The sequence below is a fragment of the Aythya ferina genome, assembly GCF_964211825.1.
Source record: "Aythya ferina genome assembly, chromosome: Z".
Taxonomy (NCBI): Eukaryota; Metazoa; Chordata; class Aves; order Anseriformes; family Anatidae; genus Aythya; species Aythya ferina.
This window is the reverse complement of record NC_140299.1, coordinates 36526762-36548688: the sequence shown is the minus strand read 5'-3', so window position 1 is coordinate 36548688 and position 21927 is coordinate 36526762. Positions and strand designations below refer to the sequence as shown.

Sequence of the window (21927 nt, the reverse complement as noted above, 5' to 3'; positions counted from 1 at the left end):
TGTTGTGCGAGCAAAGGGGAGGGACTCATTGTGACACAGAGGAAGTTGGCTTCTACTGTGGCAGCAGTACCAGCAGTCATGGCAGCAACTGGCAGACCTTTGTGAAATATAGAGTAGCTATCCCACACTAGGCTTGAAGGACTCTGAAAGAGGTGTCAAGTCTCCATGTGTAGCACAGTTTTCTGCTTATATTCATGATGAAGAAACACTTGGTGATACCGCTCAGTGCAGACATATTATTTCAGATGAGAGAAATTAAGTCTTTTGCCCCAAAGTGTTTTCTTTCTTCTCTGTGTGGCTCAGTGTAAACTGGCCTCAACTCAAAACGAGAGCAAGGCTTTAGGGTTTTGTAAATAATGCTGACTGAGAATCCTGCCTTTCATTTTGCATAAGTTTCTGTCCTAGCTCTAATCTTTGAGGCAGATACCTGACTTTAAGCGTAGTTAGGATGTGTTCTGGTTTAGACCTTTTTTGCATTTGCATTTCATCCTTCCTATAGCAATGGTCACACCACTTTTGTGACTGGACCTTGACCTTGTTGTGGTTTAACCCTCTGACTTGAAGGAGACCACAGCACTTCTACCTGCAGAGGCTATGACAAGACAAGCTAAAGTTCACATCTGAGTGTCCTTTGCCTAATAAACAAAGGATTGCTGAGCTTGGCTTCTGTCTTCTGATCACTTTGGTTGTATTAATTTAACAGTGAAAGTTGGTATTCACAAGACCAGCAGTCTTCTGCAGTAGTGTTTGGGCAGGGGCCACAACCTGAAGGGCCCATGGATCAGAACAATGGAGCCAGAATTCAGCAGCCACTGGCTTCAATACAGTTGTCCTTGGCACCTGCTGCAACATCACTTTGTCTTTCTGCTTCCACTTGTAAAAATAGACCAATGGTAACTCTTATTTGTGGTTGAGGCTGGGGCTGGGGAGCAGGATAGGTAAGTTAAGTGAGATTGACTGGTGGATAACCTGTTGTGAGCAGAAATAAAATAATATCTTCTTTTCTTCTTTTTTTTTTTTTTTTTTTACTCGAGGGGCACTGTGAGCAGTTTGCCAGTTTGCACTGGATACAAGGGAGTTTCTCAAGATCAAACATGAGGCAGACAAATGTGGCTCTGTATCTCAACTCCTATTCTCATTTTCCAGCATGCTTTGTCTCAGTGGAGGTAAAGGCATTGGCTGTTAATTTAGCACAAAACAGTGGGAAAGATTTTTCTGTTTCAAATCAATTAATTCACATCTCAGCAATTATTAAAATGCTTACTATTAAACATTCAGTTTTACTCTAAAACACTTCTCTGTCTGTTCTTCCTGAGTACTTGTATATCTATTTCACTATATTCTGTGATAAGACGTTCAATTCAAGGCTGCATAGATTAGAAGCACTAATCTATTGTCTCAGAAACTCTCTGCAAGCAGTAACATCCATCCTGAGGCAAGCTGGCTCTTTATTTTTAATTTCACTAGGAAAGAAAATAGTCTATTCTCCTTGCAGGTGCCCCTAATTGTGTAAACAGGACATGGAAATGTTCTTGGATTTCACTGCCAACCTCATCCTCTGAGTTGGTTTCTATTTGCTTTGTTTTACTTTGGGCACATCATTTGTTTGTGGTGGAGGAAGGGCACTACTTACATTACAATTGTCATTTAATTCACTTGAGATAAGTGGCTCAAAACCATTGTATCTTCTACGTTAAAACCTGGATGTTAATAGAAGTACATTGTTGAATGAATTCCCTTCTCTAAGTAGTCTTAAATTCATTGATTTATGTGTCTGGGTTTCCATTATCTCCTCTCTTGCTTTTCGCTTTCTGTCTGCATGGCCACATTTTTTGTATGATCAGTAATATATATTTCCATTGCAGTCATGACTTATGGATGCTTAATTTCCTGAAGAACAGGAGTTACTGGATTTAGGACAGACAGCATTTTCTGCTCTAGAGGCCATCTGAAAGGAAAGTCATTCAATCATGTAGGATGTGTCCTATACAGGCATCAAAGTACATGTAGAAAATTTGGTTTCTGTAATGCATGCATTCACAATATAGCAGAGAAAGTGGTTGGCCCAAATTATGTACAGTTTGTGATAGTTTCTATGCTGCTGTTGTGCTTCAGGTGGCTTCCTGGAATTACTCACACTGAAATGGTGTGAAGGAGAGCAATGTTGGACCTAATTATCCATATGCTGGTGTACTTATTTAGATAGCTTTGATTCCTTTCAGTTTTCACAGATGTTTCAATTATTTCCACTATTTCTCCACTTATGTTTTCTCTACGTCACTCAGTGTGACTGTGCTTTCCTCCGAATACCCACAACAAAAAATGGGCTTAAATAAGAGGAGCCAAGGAAAGTCTAACATATTTCTATTTAGAATGCAAGTCATCAACATTTGAATGAAGTCTAAATTTTTAAAGAACCTTCATGATAGCCAAGATTTTGCCTCCTCATTATCATAGTGGCCAAACACAAAGTCTGTATCCAAAGTGAAAGTCCAGGGTAGTTCAGAATTGTGGAGCTTAGATTGAGGGATTTGCTTCACATTAAAACAAACAAATAAACAAAAAAATAGGCTTTCCGTTTACGAGCTTGCTTATGAGTACTGTTTATGAGTACTGACCTTTAGCTCAGCAGTTTCTTCAGAAGGAGGCATGTTTTCCATTTTCAGCATAGCATTTCCACACACTGGACTTTTGAACTAGCGGGTCGTGGGCAGGCCACTGTTATTCCTGTGGTCTACTGGAATAGGGGAAAAAGGTCCTTCATTTGTTTCCCAGGTGCAGCCAGAAGTCAGTCAATTCCCCCAGATACATGTTAGTATTTGCCATTTCTGACCCCAGTATATGTGGGTGTGACTTTTATATGTATATGTGGGTGAAATATGTGACTTTTCCAACTCTCCACCTTCTTTTCAAGGACTGGTAGCCATCTGTTCAGACAAAGCTGATGACTGTTTCATACTAAATCATTTTTCACTCCAGATGTACTGTATTACTGAGACCTGAGGTATCATATGATCCCTAGGATGAAGGATGACACAGTTAATCTATGTAATCCATTCCCTACCATTTCAGCAGGCACAGCAGATGCACCATGATGTCTTCAATCCTGATTCATTCCCTCATTCCTTTCTCTGATGCCCTTAATTGTGCTCTTTCTTTTGGCCAACAATTGTGCAGCCTAGGAAACATCTAAATCTAGAAGTTTTCTTGAATCTCTCCAAGTTTCTAATGTAGTTATTTCCATGAGTTTTGTTCCTCGATAGTGTGAACACGCTAGCAGACAAAACATAAGGGATGCCTGTCATTTGTATGAGAAGCTCTTAGTTATCAGTCTAGAAGAGAAGTTGCCCTCATTCAATACCTCCCTAGCACACTTTTAAAGATACTGTTTTACAAGCTATAATATCCCTGCAAGCCTGAAATGCCGTTGAGCTGTTTGATACTTCAGAAGGTTGTCTCTCTGTTGTCTCTGCCCCTGCCACCCCAGACAGGGTTCACTGACCTGGTCTGCGTCCTAAGTATGGGCACAGCTTGTTGACAATAACACTGGACATTCAACATCCAAACACCTTGCTTCACGTAAGGAAGAAACATTGTCTACTTTACACTGGTCAAACTTTGTGGATTACAGTTGAATTCCCTGAGGTCTGATATGTGAATTTCTTGGATTTTGGCTTATATAAAATACATTCCTTGCTCTCTCATCTCAAGTAAATACCAAGTATATGCATCTACCTGATCTATGGCAGTTCTATACAGTCTTAGATGTAAAAGTATTTGCTCCATCATTGCTGGTTAGGTGCAGTGGGTATACACATACAGGGAAAATTTCACTAGGTCTTGCTTTAGTAAGTTACAAAATCTGTCATCTTGAGATTGTATAAAATGTGATATGCAGTGACTGTGTTATTTTACTGAAATCTGAGAGCTCTCACACATGAAATAATGATGGCTTTATAATACTTCATAACAGGTCTAATTGCTCTTTGACTGCTGTCTTGGTAGAGAGGGATATAAAGCTCAGTTCTCAGTTGGAGGGCATAGATAAATTGTATTCATTTTGTGAAGTTAAATCCATTACCAACCAAATTTAGTATCCCTAGTTACCTACCTATTTACTATCAAGAGCACATTCCAGTATTAAAGGATACTGTTTCCACAAGTAATTTATTAAAATTATTGGACTGTTTGGACCTTTCTTTTGCTAATGTCTTGTGTCAGATGACAAAAATAATGCAACCACATATTTTTAGTATGTGCTCTCACTATTACAGATCCTGGAACTCTTGAAAGTGAATTTTGGCATCAGTTTCTCTGTTGTTTCCTGTGTCTGGCTAGGGTGAGTGAATTCTGATAACACAGTAGTTACTGAGTCTTTGCTATTGCCTTCATTTGCACAGACTTATTTATTTTTATATATATATATATATATTTTTTTTTTTTTGGGGGGGGGGAGGGAAATATTAATGACAATGGGGGTCTTTAAGACTTCCTTTCTACTTGCTATACTTTCTGTTTTGAATGAGTCAATATTCTTAATAATTGCTTATATTATTTTAAAGAGAACACGTTTGAAGGAGATAGGAATATAGTTATACATGTATTTATTTCTGCAAATTATTGCCTGTGATAATTTAATAAAAATCATATTGATGAGTATTGAAGAGACAGTAGAATGTTTACTCATTGAGGGTATTTGAGGTGAAATTAACAGGAAGATTGTAACAAAGAATCTTTTTATTGGTTGCACATGTAGAAAGTAAGATAAAAAATGTGAAAAAACACAGGAGTGTTTCCAGGCTATGTGGAATATAGCAAGCTCAGTAAGGGGTTTTGCTTGATGTTCATTGAAAGGATGACCATGATGACTGCATGCAGCTTTTGAAAGGGACACGACCACAACAACATGTAATAGCAAACCCTAGAGTATTGGCCTCCTTCCACATTCCCAGTGGTAGCATTCTGATGTGGGTGAATTCAGAGGGCTGGCTGACCACATTTCATTTTTTTTCCCAGTGATAAGCACTGTACATCTATAAATGTGTGTTCCTCTTCTGTTAAACTTTTGCCTGATTTCACAGTGAAGACAATGTGTGTGCAAATGTGTCAAACTTCTCTCTCTCTGTTATCACTTCTATTCATTTGGAATAAGAAAAAGACTGATCCATCTTTTACAGCACTTGGTTAAAGTCTATGTTCCAAAGAAAAAGTGCAGTTTTGCATCCAGAATTAAACATTATGATATGACACAAAGAAAAAAGCTCCTGAGTTGGGTGGGAATTCAACAGAGTTTATTTATTTATTTATTTATTTGTTTGTTTTTGTACTGTTATGATCACAAGTACTTCAAACTTCTCCCAACTGATCTCTTCTTTTATTACACTTTCACCTTTTGTTTCAAGACCACTCACCATCTAAAAGCAGAACCTCGTACCTTTGATGTGCCCCACCAAAATGTTTTCATTGTCTTGATATTATTACCACATCCAATATTTATATGCAATATGCTTTGATACTTTGCACTTGCATGCTTCTCTTCCTTTCACAGACATCTAATCTATCGTCTATTCTTTGGTAACCCAGTCATGTAGTTGGATCTCTCATTGCATCTCCATTGCTTGGAAGAAAAAAGGTTTGCACAAAGACTCACCTTCAGTGATTTTCTTTGCAGCCTGTCTATAAATCATCAGTTCCTGACATAGAGCATATCCCGTTTCTCTGGTGCATTTTCACATTCCTATCTTTACTTGGACACTATCATAGTGGCACCTGAACTAGAGATTTCTGTAACATTGAAATCTTGAAAAATCGTCACAGGATTCCTTCTACTTCTCTGAAGAATGCTGTACTTTAGCTCTCAGAGAGTTATGCTGACTGTGGAGACTGGTAAGTACAGAAAATGAAATCAAACACCCTGGATTCTGGTCCTGGGCTGTGGCTCCAAGTTAACCATTCTTGGTTTAAATGTGTCTTTAATAAACTGTTTATATGTTTCATCTTTACTTCAGTTTAGATGCACCCAAGACCTTTGAAGTCAGTTGCATTCATTTTACCCTTTGTAAGTTTGCTTTGTAGTTCTTATTGATTTCAAAAGGTATTCTCATCCAATTTCCATCTTGCTTTTGACTATGAGATACTCTGAGCAATACAGGTGCAATTTAATCAAACAAAAGAGTGCTGCTCTCAGCATGATCAGCTTACACAGGGGAAGAGCTATTGTTCATACCTTAATTCCCCCACATGAGGGCACAACACTCTTGTGCAAGATGTTGCAAGAAATGCTTGTTTTCAACCTGTATCAACATGTGTAACCGATTGCAATGCAGCACTTGGTGCTGACTGCTTGGCTGCACAATGGAAGCTGGAAACGTCACATTACAGAGGGCATTTTATGAGACAGGAATTAGCAGGTTAAGCTTTCTTGCTTTGTGAGCCAAGAGTGAATGCTGTTTGCATGCATTGTGAGAGTCTGTAGAAAGATATGCCATTCCAGATCTGATTTGTCGTCCATCTAATCTGATATCCTTAAATGTGGAGTGAGCAGCTACAGGGTAAAGCTACAAATATCCTTCTGCCTGTAGCCTGAAAATGTGCACCAACCCATGACAACAAGTTACACCATCACTTGTGGAAAGAACTTTTATTTTCAGTTCTGAATGTTTTGCTTTCCAGACTTTTTATCGAACCTGTAATCAGCTTGCTGTGTGGGGTAAACAATGTTGTTTGATTTGTTTCTTTTTATTTGTCTTTTTAATGTATAGTTCCATTTTTTGGGGGGGATTTTTGGGGGGATTCTTTACTCAATCCTTTCTCCAGGCTTGCATATATTTTTTTATCTGCCTTTGAAACTGCTGTTAATCTGAAATAGTTTTTCTGAAATGGACTATCAGAACCACTTACCACAGATTATATATGATCATTGTCTTTTTTAATGTACTTCAAATTCTTGGCTTGCTTTTTTCTTGAGCATACAGAAGTTATGTTGGTGTTAGTTTTTGCTTAGAAAAACTGTGGCTAAAAATGTTTTCCAACAATGGAGCTGTCTGAGATGAAGGGAACCAGATACTGACTATTGACTTGGGAAGCAACAAAAATCTGCCATGCTCATTCGCAACATCTGTTTGGGACCTCATATATAACTTAAATAATAAATATTATTTATTGTTATACATACATTATGTCTATTATTGATATCAGTATTGTATCTGCCCTTTGCTAGGAAACCGACCTCAAAACCTTTGTTGTGCTAGGCATGGGAATAATGTAAGAGACGAAATAAAATTTAAGGAGGGACCATAATACCTTTATTTGTGTAGCCCCAAAGCCCAATAAATACAGGATTCCCATCACTAGAAAAACCTGCAGGCTCTGTATTAACTCTATGAGACCTCAGGACTTCACTAGAGTTTGAATTTCTCTTGGCTTGCCTGGGGCTTTGTTTTATTCTTTTTAACTTAACAGCAATTCTTCTAATGTCCAGGTGGCCATCACCTTATTTATTTTAGTTCTGCTTGTCTCTGCGCAATCATGTTCTATTGCCACAATTTTATATAGCTAGCGGTAACCTGTATTTCTGTGCATAATGCAAAGCTTATGACCCTATCATAGTAATGCAATGCAAGACAATACAGGCCTGGTGTGATAACAGAGGCCTTGAAAATGTAGACATGGGATATAGCACAGAGGTGTACATGTGTGGGGTGATATGAGAGAGGGAACAGGTAACGGCAGAACCAAAGACCCCATGGCTATAAACAATTAGACTTTTGTTGAGCTGAGAGTATCTTCTTCTGACTGCACAGACTGGTAGGTGAGTTACATGCTATTGCCTAGTTATCCACACTCTGCTAACATAGTTTCAGAACATATTATGTCTTCTCATACTTAACAAATTTGGTACAAGTCTGTCAAAAATGGTCTATAACAAGCGGGCTGAGTTTCAGCAGCAGCTTACACTTGCTGATGCACCTCAACTAGCTTAATCACAATACAAGTTACATCTTCTCCAGTTGTAAGCTGAGAGTGCTCTTTTTAGTCAAAAAAAAAATCCTGATGCTTAACCTTAAGGAACACATACCCATAGTATTTTCATATGATACAGTATTTCATCTGTATGAATGTTTCTGTCTTTGTCCCTATGTTTCTCCACAATGGCAAGGTCCTGATCATCTTATTTTCATATGGACAACACATCTGGAACCTTTTGCCTGGATGAAATTTCAGAGCAAGTGTGATTTATTACTGATGCTCTTTTGAATTCTTGGCTTTCTTGTTGTGGACTAGCAGGACATGTTGACATACAGTAATTTCATTTTTCTTCAAAGACAGTGCCTTCTCATGAGATCTGATGTCAGCTGGTGTAAAGTTTGTGTTTGGTGGTGCTGTTGGGAACTAACTGAACTACACAGAACACATTACTTGTTCATCTACAAAGCATAAGATCCAAATCTCAGACAGCTGTTGCTTTTGTGGTTGAGAGTGTAGCCTGGGGAATAAGAGGTGTAGGGTCATTTCCCACATCAAATGTATAAGCTGCAGAATGTGAATTTTGTCACTTTTTTCCTACATAGATGTCCTTTATACTAATATTCTGATTTACATATACAATAATGTATATAACTGCTAATTTTATGCTGGAAATATGGACAGCACATTATATGGAATTAGAAGGCTCAGTTCTGCCAAATGGAAAATGTTTTCAGAATGTGTCCAAAACTTCAGCAGTGTAGGTTCCCTTGCTGGGAAATATTTGCTTGCAAGATATCATTGTCTGCTTCTAGGCTACTGGAAATCTAAATGGTTCAAAATGGAAATTCTCTAGCATTCTACCCCTCCAAGAGTCTGGTGTTCTTCCATAATTCTTAGTGGGCCTAAAAAACCTATGCATTTCCTTGTCATACTTGATTAAGAATACTGGCCAGGTTAACTCGATAGACCCCAATCAAGTAAAGAATAATTTGGACAAGTGAAAGTCAGGGTACAATTAGCCAAAAAAAACCAAAAACAATCAAAAAACAACAACAACAACAACAACAACAAAAAACAAGCATCTAAACAGGCAAGCCTAAGAAATGTCAAAATCGAGGTCTCATCAGCATTTAGAAAAAGAGGTACAGTTTGACATATGCAGTACTAAAACAATAGTGACTATAAGGTAACATACCATTTTTTATGACTTGAGCTGTTTAGTTCCGACATTAGTGTGCCAACTTGCAGCAGACACATAACAGTGAATTCAGTACTGGAGAATTATGCAGTTCTTTTATAAATATTTATCATGCCAGAAGGAGTAGTAAAGTGTAGCAAAATGCAAGGTCTAGTGTTCTTCCATTTCTTTTATTTAATAGTTTTGCTCTGTTATTTACATTATTCTTCAGTAAAATATTTTCAATAATATCTCTCAGAATGCAGAAGTGAAGCTTTTATTATATCATATGTTGGTGGTGAGCTATTAATCGTGATCATATTCTGATTGTAGGCTTATAGAGTGTGTTAATCTAATATCTGTGGGCACACATTGTGATTTAGTGCAAAATAACAGAACACAGAAGATTCAGATTTGTGTTTCTGTCTAATTGTGAGAGGTTTATTTTTGGGAAAGTGTGTTTCTGAAGAGCTAGCTCTGAAAAATCTCCTTCTGTTGTTTTGTGCCTGAAAACAGAGAAAGGAGAAATGTACGCATGAAGAGTGGGTGAATAGTTGAGGTATAAAGCACTGCCAGATCATTCAGGTCCCTGATGAAGGCTTAGCTTTATCACAAGGCAAACTACTTGGCACTCTAGGGCTGCTACTATCTGCAGGAGATGCTGTCCTTTTTTTTCCAATCCCGGGTTCTTCAGAAGACCCCTAGTGTTCACAGAACCAGATGTCTGTAAGGTGAAGAATATAGATTCAGCAAACTGTTCCCTTCCTACTTCTGTGTGGTCTTCTGGAGCTATCTGGGCTACCCACCCTTGCCATGTTGATCTGCAGGACCCCTCATGTCTCCTACTCCTAACAGGGCCGTTGGGTAGGCACAGGCCTCTGCCTTCGGTACGTGTCAGGATACAGGACCAAATGCTTGTGACAGAGAGCCTGTCTGACACAGGCAGGGGGAGGCACAGAACCTCTGCTCTGGAACACTTTGGGAGCTCAGTGTTGGAAGAGACCCTCTCCAAACCCTTGTGTGCAGGTGAGCTGTAATGGGATACTACCTGATGATGTTAATGAAGTGTCATTAATTCCTCATTTGCAAAGTGCTACTACAGGGTCATGGTGAACGAGGTGGTATAACTATTTCCTTCACCCTGTTTGAGTGAATTCTGTCATAAAAAGCTAACATAAGGGCCTCATCAACACATTCCAAAGCCAAACTTAAGACTAGCTTGCTGTGTTAGAGACTTTAAGAGAGCAGTGGGAAGAAAGTGCACTTAAGGGAAGTGTGAAGCCAACAGATTTGAAGCAGAAAGACTGGACAGATCATTTTCCCTTGGAGGATGAGGAATAATTCCTAGGAATGCTAAAAGACCACAGACGTGGCCAGAAAGTGTCAGTGCAGCCTATGCTTGGAAGGTTTTTGTCACAAAGTGTGTTTCAGGAATGTCATGTGGACAAGCAAGAGTAATCAGACATTGATTGACCCTCAGTTGCTCAACATCTGATTTAACAGTAATTTTGCTAAGTATAGAAGTTCTTTTAAATGGATAATTCAAATCTGGACTAGATGGAGCACTGGGAAACATACATTCAGAAGGGAACACTCTGACTTTGACAGGAATGATGTATGAGACATAAACCAGAGGCCTCCTCTCACTGTGAGTCCCATGGGCTTGTTCCTGAAGTCCTTAATCAGCAAAGTTCACATTGACTCCAGCAGGTTTAAATCAAACAAGAAAGGGACATAAACTGTTATGTCTCTGGGAAGAAATCTGAGGGTGAAATCCAAAGTCTGTCTTTGACAGGATGAGCCTTCTGCACGCTGCTCTGGCCTGGCCACAGCATGGAAAGAAGGAGGTCACCAGTGCTGGATGATCCATGGTGATATTTTAGTTACAGTCAGGAGTGAGCTTCTGCAGAAAATTTGCTAGTTCTTAGTGTCCTCATTCTGCTGCACATCCCAGTCTGAGCTCCATACAGAAAGAGAGATGACCTCTGGTAGAGCACTGGACTAGAGCTCATCTGGGATAAACCTACCCTGAAGTGTCTGTACAATGGATGCTGGGCCTTCAAAGCTTTTTTTGCTTCTATTAAGTTGCACAAATTGCTGGTCTACGGATACACAAATATTTTCTGTTCCACCCTTTGCCTGAGGCCACAACTGAGCCTGGTTATGGCTACACTGCTCTTTCTTTTGTTATGGAGAAGCATCCGGCATTGAGAGATCTTGATTCTGTAACAGGACTTATTCTTGCTATTGTAAACACCTGTAATGGTAGTGATCAGTAGAGAATAATACCGAATCTGTTTCAAGAAATGATAACTCCATAGTTTAGCTCTGCGAAGTCTCTGGAAAGCATCTGAGTTTTAACAAATCTAGCCTCATCATGTCTAGGTTAGAAGTCCCAACAGTAGCTCAGCTTTAATGTTATACAGTTCTGCAAAGAGGATTTTGTATACAAAAACATAATGCAGGAAATGCTGAAGACAATTAGTAGCAATCCTGTAATGAAAAACACAAACTTGTTTTATACACAGCCCTCTTTCATTCAAGAAGAAAACAAAAAATGTCACTTCCCTACCAGTTCTTTCAGTAACACAACCTTTGGAAAACACTTGCACGCTGGTAAATAATATGTTGCTCAGACAGAGTCCAGACTTATAAATAGATAACTGCTTTGGACTAGGATGCAGTATTAATTAAGAAATTTGGTGAGCCCCCGAAATAAGTATGGTATGTTTTCAATGATTTAGATGATTTCCATGTTTCTAAGATTTACTCTCACTGAAAAAATAAAATGCATATGACTTTGGTTTTGTATAATTTAAGGGAGTAAGCATATATTAATCAACACTAATTTTAAGAATTTTTAGCTTCAAAAATAACCTTACCTCAGGGGGCCATACTGAGAAATTTATTGTTTACCATGTCAATTGGCCTGTATTGGCTCAAATCTGTAGATAAGTAGGAGGATGCAATGTTTTTTGTTGTTTTGAAAAAGTCACTTCAGGATAGCTTTCTGATCTCTAGGAGCTATAGTACTTCTATGTGCAAGTAGCAGTAGAAATTGACCCTCTCCCAGGAGAGCATACAGTGACGTCTAGTGTACACAGCTACATAAGTGAAAACAGACTGGAAAGCACCACAGCTTTAGTAGTGGTCATATAGCTTCATACGAGACCATTTCCAGAACTAATATACTTACTGTGGTGTAGAGGTTTTAGAAGCTTCAGCTGGCATAAACAATGATGTCCTCAAAGTCAACACCAGCAGTCAACAACATATGTAACTGCTTTGGGAATTAACAAATTACGTTTTCCGTATTTTAGGTGCTGTCCTCCAGAAAATCTTCACTAGAACCAAAGCGTGGATTGTTCTGTTCACCCTTCTGTTGATTCTCTTGTTCACGTGTCAGCCGTCATTCCCCTACCCTGACACCTTAAGTGTGCCACACTATGGCTTCTGCTTGCAGATGTGCCCTCTCACCAGCAGCAAGGCTTGTACTGGTGCATCACATTGGTGGTCTACGGGAGCTGATGGAACTACTTTAATCTGAAGGCTCTGGCTTACTACAGAAGTGGCATTTTCAGAAAAGAAAGGATTTTGTGAAGCATTGAAAGAACAGCAAATAGCAAAAATGTGATGAAATGATTCATATCATTATTTTCATCTTTAGAGGTGTTCTGTAAGTTTTCAGGAGCCTGATCATACATAGAAGGCGCATACATGTTTATCAAGGTACAAACATCTGCTCTCAGCATGTATGCTCAGAATTTCATAGGAGATACTTCCTTGGTATTGCTCCTGCTGATCTCAGAACAAATGTGACTAGTTATGGCAGGAGGACATCTAGATCATTATGGCTCATGTCTCTATTTTTCTGCATATGTGCCATTTAAATCCAGAGCAGAGGAGTGAATAGAGATTCCCAAACTGTCACCTTTTTTCTCACTTATCTACTCAAGTGAACTCAATAAGTGTACAGAGTAGGATAATAAATTAATGAGAAATTGAACAAAAGGAACATTAAATGGAGTTTCCAGTCCAGCACAATATGGAGTACTTGTCTCTATTTCAGATTATTATTTTTTCCTTCATCTAGGTGAACATGATTTTCTTAGACTCTTTTTGTTGGCTTCACTGACTTTTTGTGACTGCAGGCTATAGACTAAGACAGAAACAACCCATTTTTTGTGCAGGGTGTGATTTTGGACTTGGTATAACCAAAGATATAGCAGTCATTGCAATGCTCAGTTATCCACTGTTTCATAGTTGCACCCTACATCCAGGTTATAGAAGGTATTTTCAGTCAGCTGTCTAAAATGACCTGTGAGGCACTAAATCCCCTGTTATTTTTTTCCCTTGCAGATGCCACCATTGTCCACATCTGCCCACCAGGCCTTATGACAAGAGCGAGAAGCCATGTGTGCTATCGGAGTACATGGAGAAATATCCTCTTTATCCCTGCACACTTCCCAGAGACTCATTCAAACCAAAGAATGAGTACAAGATGGCACAGATACCCATGGAAGGCATCTCAACTACAAAGTATGAAAAGTAGTGAAAGAGAATGAGGGCTGTGTTTTAGAGAATGTGTGTTTTAGAGATGGGCAATAGAGAAAACAATGATTGCTTTCCACAAGGGGAACCCGAAGACAACAATGCTGGGGTTGTACAGGCACTGGTGGGGAGTGATGCATGTCTGAGGCCAGTAGTTGCAGTGGAGGGCAGTAGTTATTTTTCTTGCACTTCCAGGAGGTTGAGATGTGATCTGATTGAAGAAAACACAGGCCATAGCAGCACGGTCATGGCCCTGCTCTTTGCTCTCTTCCTGTTTTGGGAAGGCTTCTGGGAAAGAAGCTGAAATATTGCCTGGGAAACTACAGATGATATTTGAGGAGTATTTTTCTTTTGTTCTGTGCTTTGAGTGGCATTTTGTACACTGCAACCTGAGTGACTGGTTTGCAAGGACGTATGAATATGGTAAAGCGTGGTAAATTGAAGGGGGGTGTGGGTGTGCTCCTCAGGGTAGTCCCTATGTAGTGCTGGGCAGTTTTTCTTCTTGGCTATGCTGCAGCCCAATGCTGGTGTTCAGCAGAAATCCTCACACTTGCACTGTTGCCTGATGTTTGCTTTCTTTGCGCTCAGAGGCACAGTCACAAACAACCTCACAGTTGCCTTTGCTGAGCTGAGTATGAGACTAAGGAGATGCCAATGGCTATTAACAAACTCTTAACACCACCTGTACATCCTGATCCTGACAAGCTTTACGAACTCCTTCCGCTCTCTATACCTTCTTAAGTTTTGTCAAACTAAAACGCAAATATTGCAGATGAAGGCCAAAATGTCTGACTTCCGCTCATATGTGGGATGCCTCTCTCTATGTTAGAGGTTTCAGCAGGGACTCAAAGGGCTTCAATGAGACTTTCTCACACATCATTTCTATGTATGCCTTCCACTTCCAGCTGAAGCAGCTAGATGTCTTTGTGTCTGCCCATACATCCTGGGCTCATTTTTATCCTCTCAAGGACAGTAAGGAGGGGCAGCCACCATGGAGTCAAGAAATCCTGGAAAATTCTTGGTCAATCAGCAAAACTACCCTTGCTCAGACAAGGATGTTGATTCCTGTAATAACTATTACTCCTGAAGCTTAATGAAAAGCTTTTGAAAAGAAGAAATTAATTCTACTTGCTTCTTTAGAGCATGCATTTTATCAAACAACTAAAACTCACGTTCCCTAGTAAGAGCAGAAAATGGAGCTTGAGCTGCTAGCCATTGGATTGCAAATCTTGTTGTCTTCTGGGCAGCACTCACAAGAAAAGACATCCACCTGAAAAGTACTAAGGCCTCATGTAAAGGTGTCACCATTTGTTAGATTTCTGCTAGGATCTCTACTTCTGTGTGATTAAACACCTCTCAGGCAGAGTGAATTGATGGAGTGAACCCTCTGCTGAACGTCAGATGTTACAGGGAAGCAGTAAGCCTCCTGGACAACATTCAGAAGTTGTAGGCAGTACCATTTTTCACAGTGTCTTGGATGCAGGTTGCCACTGACTTACCAGCCCATCAATCTGTCCTCTGTCTGACCTCTCCACTGCAGGTTCTGTTGCAATGCAATGGACAGAGTGAGAGAAAGTTCTCTCGCTGCCAGGAAATCACATTGGTGAAGAATCACCTGCCTGTGGTACAGGCTTGGCTGCTTCAAAATTGGGTTTTATTGTGCTCTGTGAGTGGCTTGGGAAAGATCATGTCTGTTACTGAATCCTCCCTGCTACTGAGGTTGCTGCATGCCTGTGTAGTTTCTGTTTGCCTTTTCTTGTCCCCTTAAAAAAGAATACCAAGTGGCTACAACTTGTGTGATGTCTTTATGAGGAATTCTTGATACCCTTGGAATTATTTACTTTTGCATTTCTGTTTTTACCACTATAATTAAAAATTTGCTATGTGGATGTTCCTCCCTTCTGCTCCACGCAGTCTTTTGATAACCTTGTTCATTTCCTAAATTATGTGACTAACATGTTAAATTCAGAGCCCCAGACTCAAGAAGAATTGTTCCTGATGGAAAATGTAATGTTAATATCAGAATAGCTCCAGTACTGACTGTTTCTCCTGCCCAGCTGCAAAAGGGGTAAACAGATTAATATACCATCGGAATGTTATTCTGACACTAGAAACTGAACTCTCCGGTGCCAGGAAGCAGACTGTCTGCCCTATACAAGAGGATGTGGGTGGTGAAATAGGTTCAGGTCAGATGCTGATGTAATTTTCTTCTCCATCTTTTTTCTGTAACGTTTAGTTAAGTGACACTACCCCAGTATCTTCATATAGTTATTTTACAATGGTGCATGAGAAAAAGCTGCCTGTCTTGTTGAGGAAAGTTGAGTTGAAGAAAGAAACCACATTGTTTCTTTCCTCAACTGGTGTCTTGCTGTAAAAATGTTTTGTTGTTCTCTCTCCATCTGGGGTTAAACGGCTGTGCAATCCATTGTCTGAGAAGGCTGTTGTTCCATTTGTCATGCATAACAGATAGTCTGATGTAATTACTGGGCTTTATAAAAGGAATTATGTCTTCTGGTATACCTTCCCCGAAGAACAGAAATAGCTTTGAGTAAGACCATTAACCTTGCTGGGTGAAGAGAAGGGGGAATCTGTCCTGCATGAGCTTGTCCAGAGCTGCCCAAGTTCCTTTTTCAGAATCTGGATTTCCAAAAATGAAGGGCTAGTGTGTTTCATTAACTGCTTGTATCCTATCCAAACTTGCTTAGGTTGTGAAGGTAAGGGGAATTATTAATTTCTGCCTATGTCCAGAACCATATTTTTGTCCTTGATATGAAAGACATAATGAAATTATTATTCACAGGAGAGATTACATAGCTCATGAAGTGTTGCCACTGAAACTTAAAGAACCCGAAAAGCGTGTCAAGAGTGATGAGAGCATGGATTTGACCTCCACTTATAGACAAGATTATAACCCCCACCCTATCTGTCAAGTACTTCCTTGCCTCCCCCGTGAGATGAGAGACATCTCTGGTGCCAAGATGGACACAAAATCCACTTATGAAGGTATGTGCCTTTGCTTCTCATTTCAGGAGTTCACAAGTAGCTTTGTTTTTGAAGACAGATCAAATGCAACTGTAATTCCTTCTGTGCATATATACCAATGAGTTGGGTCTGCAGGAGCCACAAAAATTGTGAGGAATACCTTGTGGGGCTAAGCTGGTCCCCTATTAATGGAAACTTTGGGGTGTCTCTGAATTCACCTCCTGGCCATGTTTGGCTTGCCTACAGGCTCCCAGGTAGAAACAGGGCCATCTGAACTCCTGAATGTAAGTCCAGCAGTATTACCTTTAGGCTATACTGACTATACTCTTGGTGTACTGCATGGTTGAGCCACACAGTCAGTGGATCTGATACATCTAAAATGTGAAGAATTCAAGAGGTCTGAGCAGGTCATGAAACATGGGACCAGTTTTGTGTGTGCTTCAGGGTTAATATGTGGATATATGAGAGACATGTATGAGAATTATGGACATCCAGAAATTCCATGCAAATGTCCAAAGCACTCAAGCTCTCCTCTTGGTAAAACATGTGAACTATACCTTTTTTTTTTAAGTAGCAGTAGTTTAGTGTAGGTGGTTTGGCTTTGTGGGGCCGTGTTCCTTCCTTTCCACCAGCATTACTTCCTTGTCTGCATGCACTGGAGGAAAGCTCTCAGTTACACTGTCACAGTAACTATTGGTTTTGGTAGAAGGACTTAAGGAGAAAATTAGAGTTGCCCCATTTTTGCACAGCAGCAAAATGTTGCTAGGCAGATAGCTAGTATAGCTGTATTTCTTACAATATTTTTAATGTCTTATTTTTATTGTGCTTTACAAATACGAAAACTTGTGATTGGTGCTGGCATTGAGATTTGTCCCACTGCACAGAAACAATTTTTCTCAAAACTCAAAATGATAAAGGAAGTAAGGAAACAAGAGGAATGTGAATGCGGTGCTAAGATCACCCAGCTGAAATGACTACAAGTTGGACTTAACTACAGCTGCATATTTGCAATGGCAGGAACTGGAATTTTTACATTAAGGATACAGGAAATACTGTCCATTTAGAATGACTTGCCTGGTGAAGACTATGACCCACAGGTGCAAAATACCCACATATACACAATTTTGAACATTTTGCTTTGCATAGGCTGTGTAACCAGATGGTATTCATTGGAATAACCTCACTGTGTGCAACAGAGGAAGGCTGCTTTGCACAAGCAGAGGATCTTTCATTCTTTATTTATGTATCCGTAACTATGTATCTGAACCAGATGTATCTTTTATCAATATTTAGGTCAATACCTTAACTGTTACTCCAGAACTCCAATAAAATGTAGCATATATACATTTGGTTATAATTTGCAGTATTTCAGAAAACACTGCAAATAGAAATCTTCATCCAAACCACCTGAAAGATCAAGTTGCATACTGAATTTGTTCACTTTTAAAGGCTCAGGTTCACAAAAAGAGTTTTCATTGTGCTATTCTCTAAGCACTCCTAGGTTTTACTTATCAACACTCCAAGTATGAAATTTTGTAACATGCTATTTCATTAATTATTGTAATTCAAATATTTAAGCAGATATTTAAAAGATGTACAAGTACTGCTTTTTTGTTAAACTGCCTTTCCTACTGTATTGTCCGATTCCTTCCTACTACACGCACCACAAGTCAAATAACATTGTAAGTTTAAGATGTTGATATTGTATATCACAATTAATGTCAGATGACTTTGCAACTTGAGGTATCAAGAGTCTTATTTATTCTCAGATACACGCATGGCTGTTTCTGTTCATTTGCAGGTATGTAATCTAATTTTAGTGTTGTCTCACTTGTAGTGGGATGTGTGTAACCCTCCAATAACATATGGTTCATATACTCTGCTCCCTCCTGTACCCCCTAATGTTTTCAAGATTGTGCTACAAGGGAAACTATTAATATCTATGGGAGAAGAATTAGAGTTACAATAAAATTGTAACATATTTTGAAGGAGTAGTAGCACTGCTGGCTTACACTAAGTAACATAAATTCATAATGCGTATGAGGTCTCTGAATGTGTAGAGTTTGTAAATTTTTTAAAATTGAAGACAGATGGGCTAGCTTGTCATATTTTGAATATTTAAAAGCCATGCTTACATCCAAAACACACTGAGTATCTTCCAGCAAGGATGATGGGGGAACCTAAAAGGATTTTTGTAGCTCTTGATTGGCACCTTAACTGTCAGATCTCTGAACCAGTCCTTGTGCAGGCATGGGCTGAGTCTCATCAGCTGTCATTTTTTATCAGTGTATTAATACATTCCCTGTAATGTCACATTTGTATATGCTCTTGGTTCGCCCTGTTGGACCATCTCTCCAGGACAATAAAATGCCCTGGGCAGAGGCTCGAGATAAGGATCCACCAGCGGGGCATTGCCTGGATGTCTCTTATTGCCCCAGCAGGAACATGAGCTTGAACACCCCTCAGGCTAGCAGAGCATGTAGCCTGGCCTTCAGTAGCACCAACAACAGCAGACAAGTATCTATGCTGGCACACATCACCATGTTCATAGATGTCTGTACTAATTAGCTGCACGAGGGCAGCCCTGCATGCAAGTGCAGGTTTCCATTGGGCCAGGCCTTCTCCTGTGGACTCAAATGGCTGTCTCCACCAAATCAGGCATGGGCTTCTGTGGGGGAAGGCTTTCGGATGTGGCATTCAAGAAATTCCCTGTGCTGCAGGCCTTGTCTCCCTTGCACAGGCATCCCTGCGGCTCTGTGTGCCTTGCAATGGGGCCTGGCTGCTGGCTGGGGGCAGCATGGCGCCTGTGGCTTCTCCTTGCTCTCCTGTGCCAAGGCAGAGCAGCTTGATTTAAACCAGAAGGACTTCAAATGGACATCTAATTGGGGGGGGGGAAAGACTTTGTTTTTGGTAAACTTCATATTGTAATGAACATATCCTTTGTGTAATTGTGTTTGTGTAGTACTGTGGCCGCTATTCAGAAGGAATAACTCTGTTTGGATTGGAGAGTTCGAATATCCTGATACCTAATTGCATCATTTACTCTCTAGTACTTTGAAATCCAGACTTCCTTCCTGCGCAGAGTCAGCTGGAAGCTTATTTGCCTCATGACTCTCAATGTGGTTTGAAAGGAGAGAAAACTGGGGAAAAAAATAAAAAAATAAAAGAGACTTGGGTTAGCTCCAAGACTATTTAATTTCAACTTCCTACCAGTAACCATAATGCTCTCTAGGGGAAGTTGCACAAGATTACTAGGAAGGAAAAAAGAAGGGCTTGTGGCTGCTATACGGGTTTGAGAACTAGGCAGCTTTGCAACAAACTTCTAGTGTGAATGGGTGCAAATTTTTAAGTTTCACTGCTGCCTCACTTTGCCTGGTATCATGATGAAGAAGGAAGATATTGGTGTCCCTAAACCATCTCCTAGAAATTTTCTTAGTCGTGAATTTAGATAGCAAGATTTCTGGAGTAGGAACCCTCTCTGTGATATGATACAATCCTTCAGATCAGTGCAGATGTGGCCTGCAAATTCTAGCAGTTTTGCTATAATTTGGAGATGAAGAGATAAGCTCCTTCTTGGTTCCTGCTTGTATTGAGAGCAGGAATGCCATACAGAGAAAGGCCAAGAGCAGAGGAACTGCCACAGAGCACAGCTTGCTGACACCAAGATCAACTGCAAAACCCTGAACTCAGATAACAGTAGGGAGCATCATATCTGTGCATTTAAGAAATCAGGTCATTCTCAGATGAGAAGGTGCAAAGAGGAAAGACAGCTCTGCAACTTGGCCTTCAGGGTGGAGTGGTGGACATCTGGTTTTCCTTGACCCAGAGATACTGGGTGAGACACCTCTATGGTCTCCTGCAGGCAAAGGCATACCCTGCCTGTGCTCTGAACCAGCCACAACATAGCTGCAGAAAATTAAAGGAAAGCATTCAAAGCCCTTGCCATGGTACTCCATGTTTGTGATTTCAGGTTGACTGAGCATGAGGACAGGATTCACAAAGTTACCTGCAGAAAATGTTTCTGCAAGACTTAGAACATTATCTGATTTTCTGAGATTGCATTTCACATCTCTGTAGGCAGGGGGTGGGCACAGCATTATTTTCATGAAACTTGTTGTCTCCTCTGTGTATTTGCTATATTTTTCCAGGGGTTAGCACATTGTTGTACAATGTTTTCTACTGTGACTTTTTCAGTAGGTTTCCAACTGGATATGTCAACATTACACCAGCAAATACTTATAGTTGAACAAGTACTTAGATAGTACTTACAAGTACTTAGATAGGATACCTCTTACATTTCAGATGACTATGTGCTGTGGAATGAACCAAAGACAGAGATGATCAGACCAGACGATGGGTATCACCCATCAGAAGCAAAATTTGACCACAGAACTGTTGTCCAAGATGACTATCTCTACAGGGGACCGGTTGCCACTCAAAGCTTCAAACCTCTGAATCTGAATCAGAGAAGCAAGAATCCCTTTGAAAGTATGACAAATTACAGAGTGAATTACGTGCCACACCCTCTGGAGAAACGTTACATTCATCAGCATGAGAAATACAAGCCCAGTGAGGTCCCATTTGATGGCCTCACTACTCACAAAGTTTCTTACAAGGGGCTGCCTGCTAAGCCAGCCAAGCTGGCTAAACCATACCAGCCAAAGCCTCTCCATGATTGTCCATTTTCCTCTACAACTGAGTTTCAGGAAAAATACCAAGCTTGGCCACTTCATCCTATATTCACCAAAAAAACTGTTGAATATGTACCTCCAGTAGAGAAAATGGACCTTCATACCACTACTCAGTTACACTACAAACACCTAAATGGCAAGCCAGCCAAGATGTGCCGATCTCTGGCCCAGCTTAAGAAAAACACTGGGCCATTTGATAGCTCTTCTACAATGAAGGAAGATTATAAGCCCTGGGTATGCAAGAGAGTAAAGCCTATCACTCATGCTCCAGAGCTGACTTTTCCAGATGAACCAATGGATTGCTTGAGCACCTTTCGGACCCATTATCTGCCTCATCCTCTCACAGTTACAAAGAGCTACAAACCTGCATGGTCAGGCCCTAGGCCTCACACTCTGCTGGATGCAAAAACCATCTACACTACCAGCTACACACCAAAGGGCATTGTTAAATGCTTGGCTTCTTACAAAGACCCACCTGGATACACCTTTGAGGGAACCAACGCTGATGGTCACAAACTCTATATCCCTGCTTCTGAAGGTGAATGCTTGAAAGGTTGA

At 40.1% G+C, this 21927-nt stretch overlaps 1 protein-coding gene across 1 annotated transcript in view; it reads left to right on the top strand.

Moving 5' to 3' along the window:
- Positions 1-21927, top strand: part of SAXO1 (stabilizer of axonemal microtubules 1) — a gene marked incomplete at its 3' end in the record, with an annotated part of 39940 nt that extends 18013 nt beyond the window's left edge. The window contains exons 2-4 of the mRNA XM_084504642.1: positions 13505-13684; positions 16497-16699; positions 20981-21927. Of these exons, the coding sequence (XP_084360768.1) occupies positions 13505-13684; positions 16497-16699; positions 20981-21927 (1330 nt within the window). The remainder of the gene's footprint in view (positions 1-13504; positions 13685-16496; positions 16700-20980) is intronic.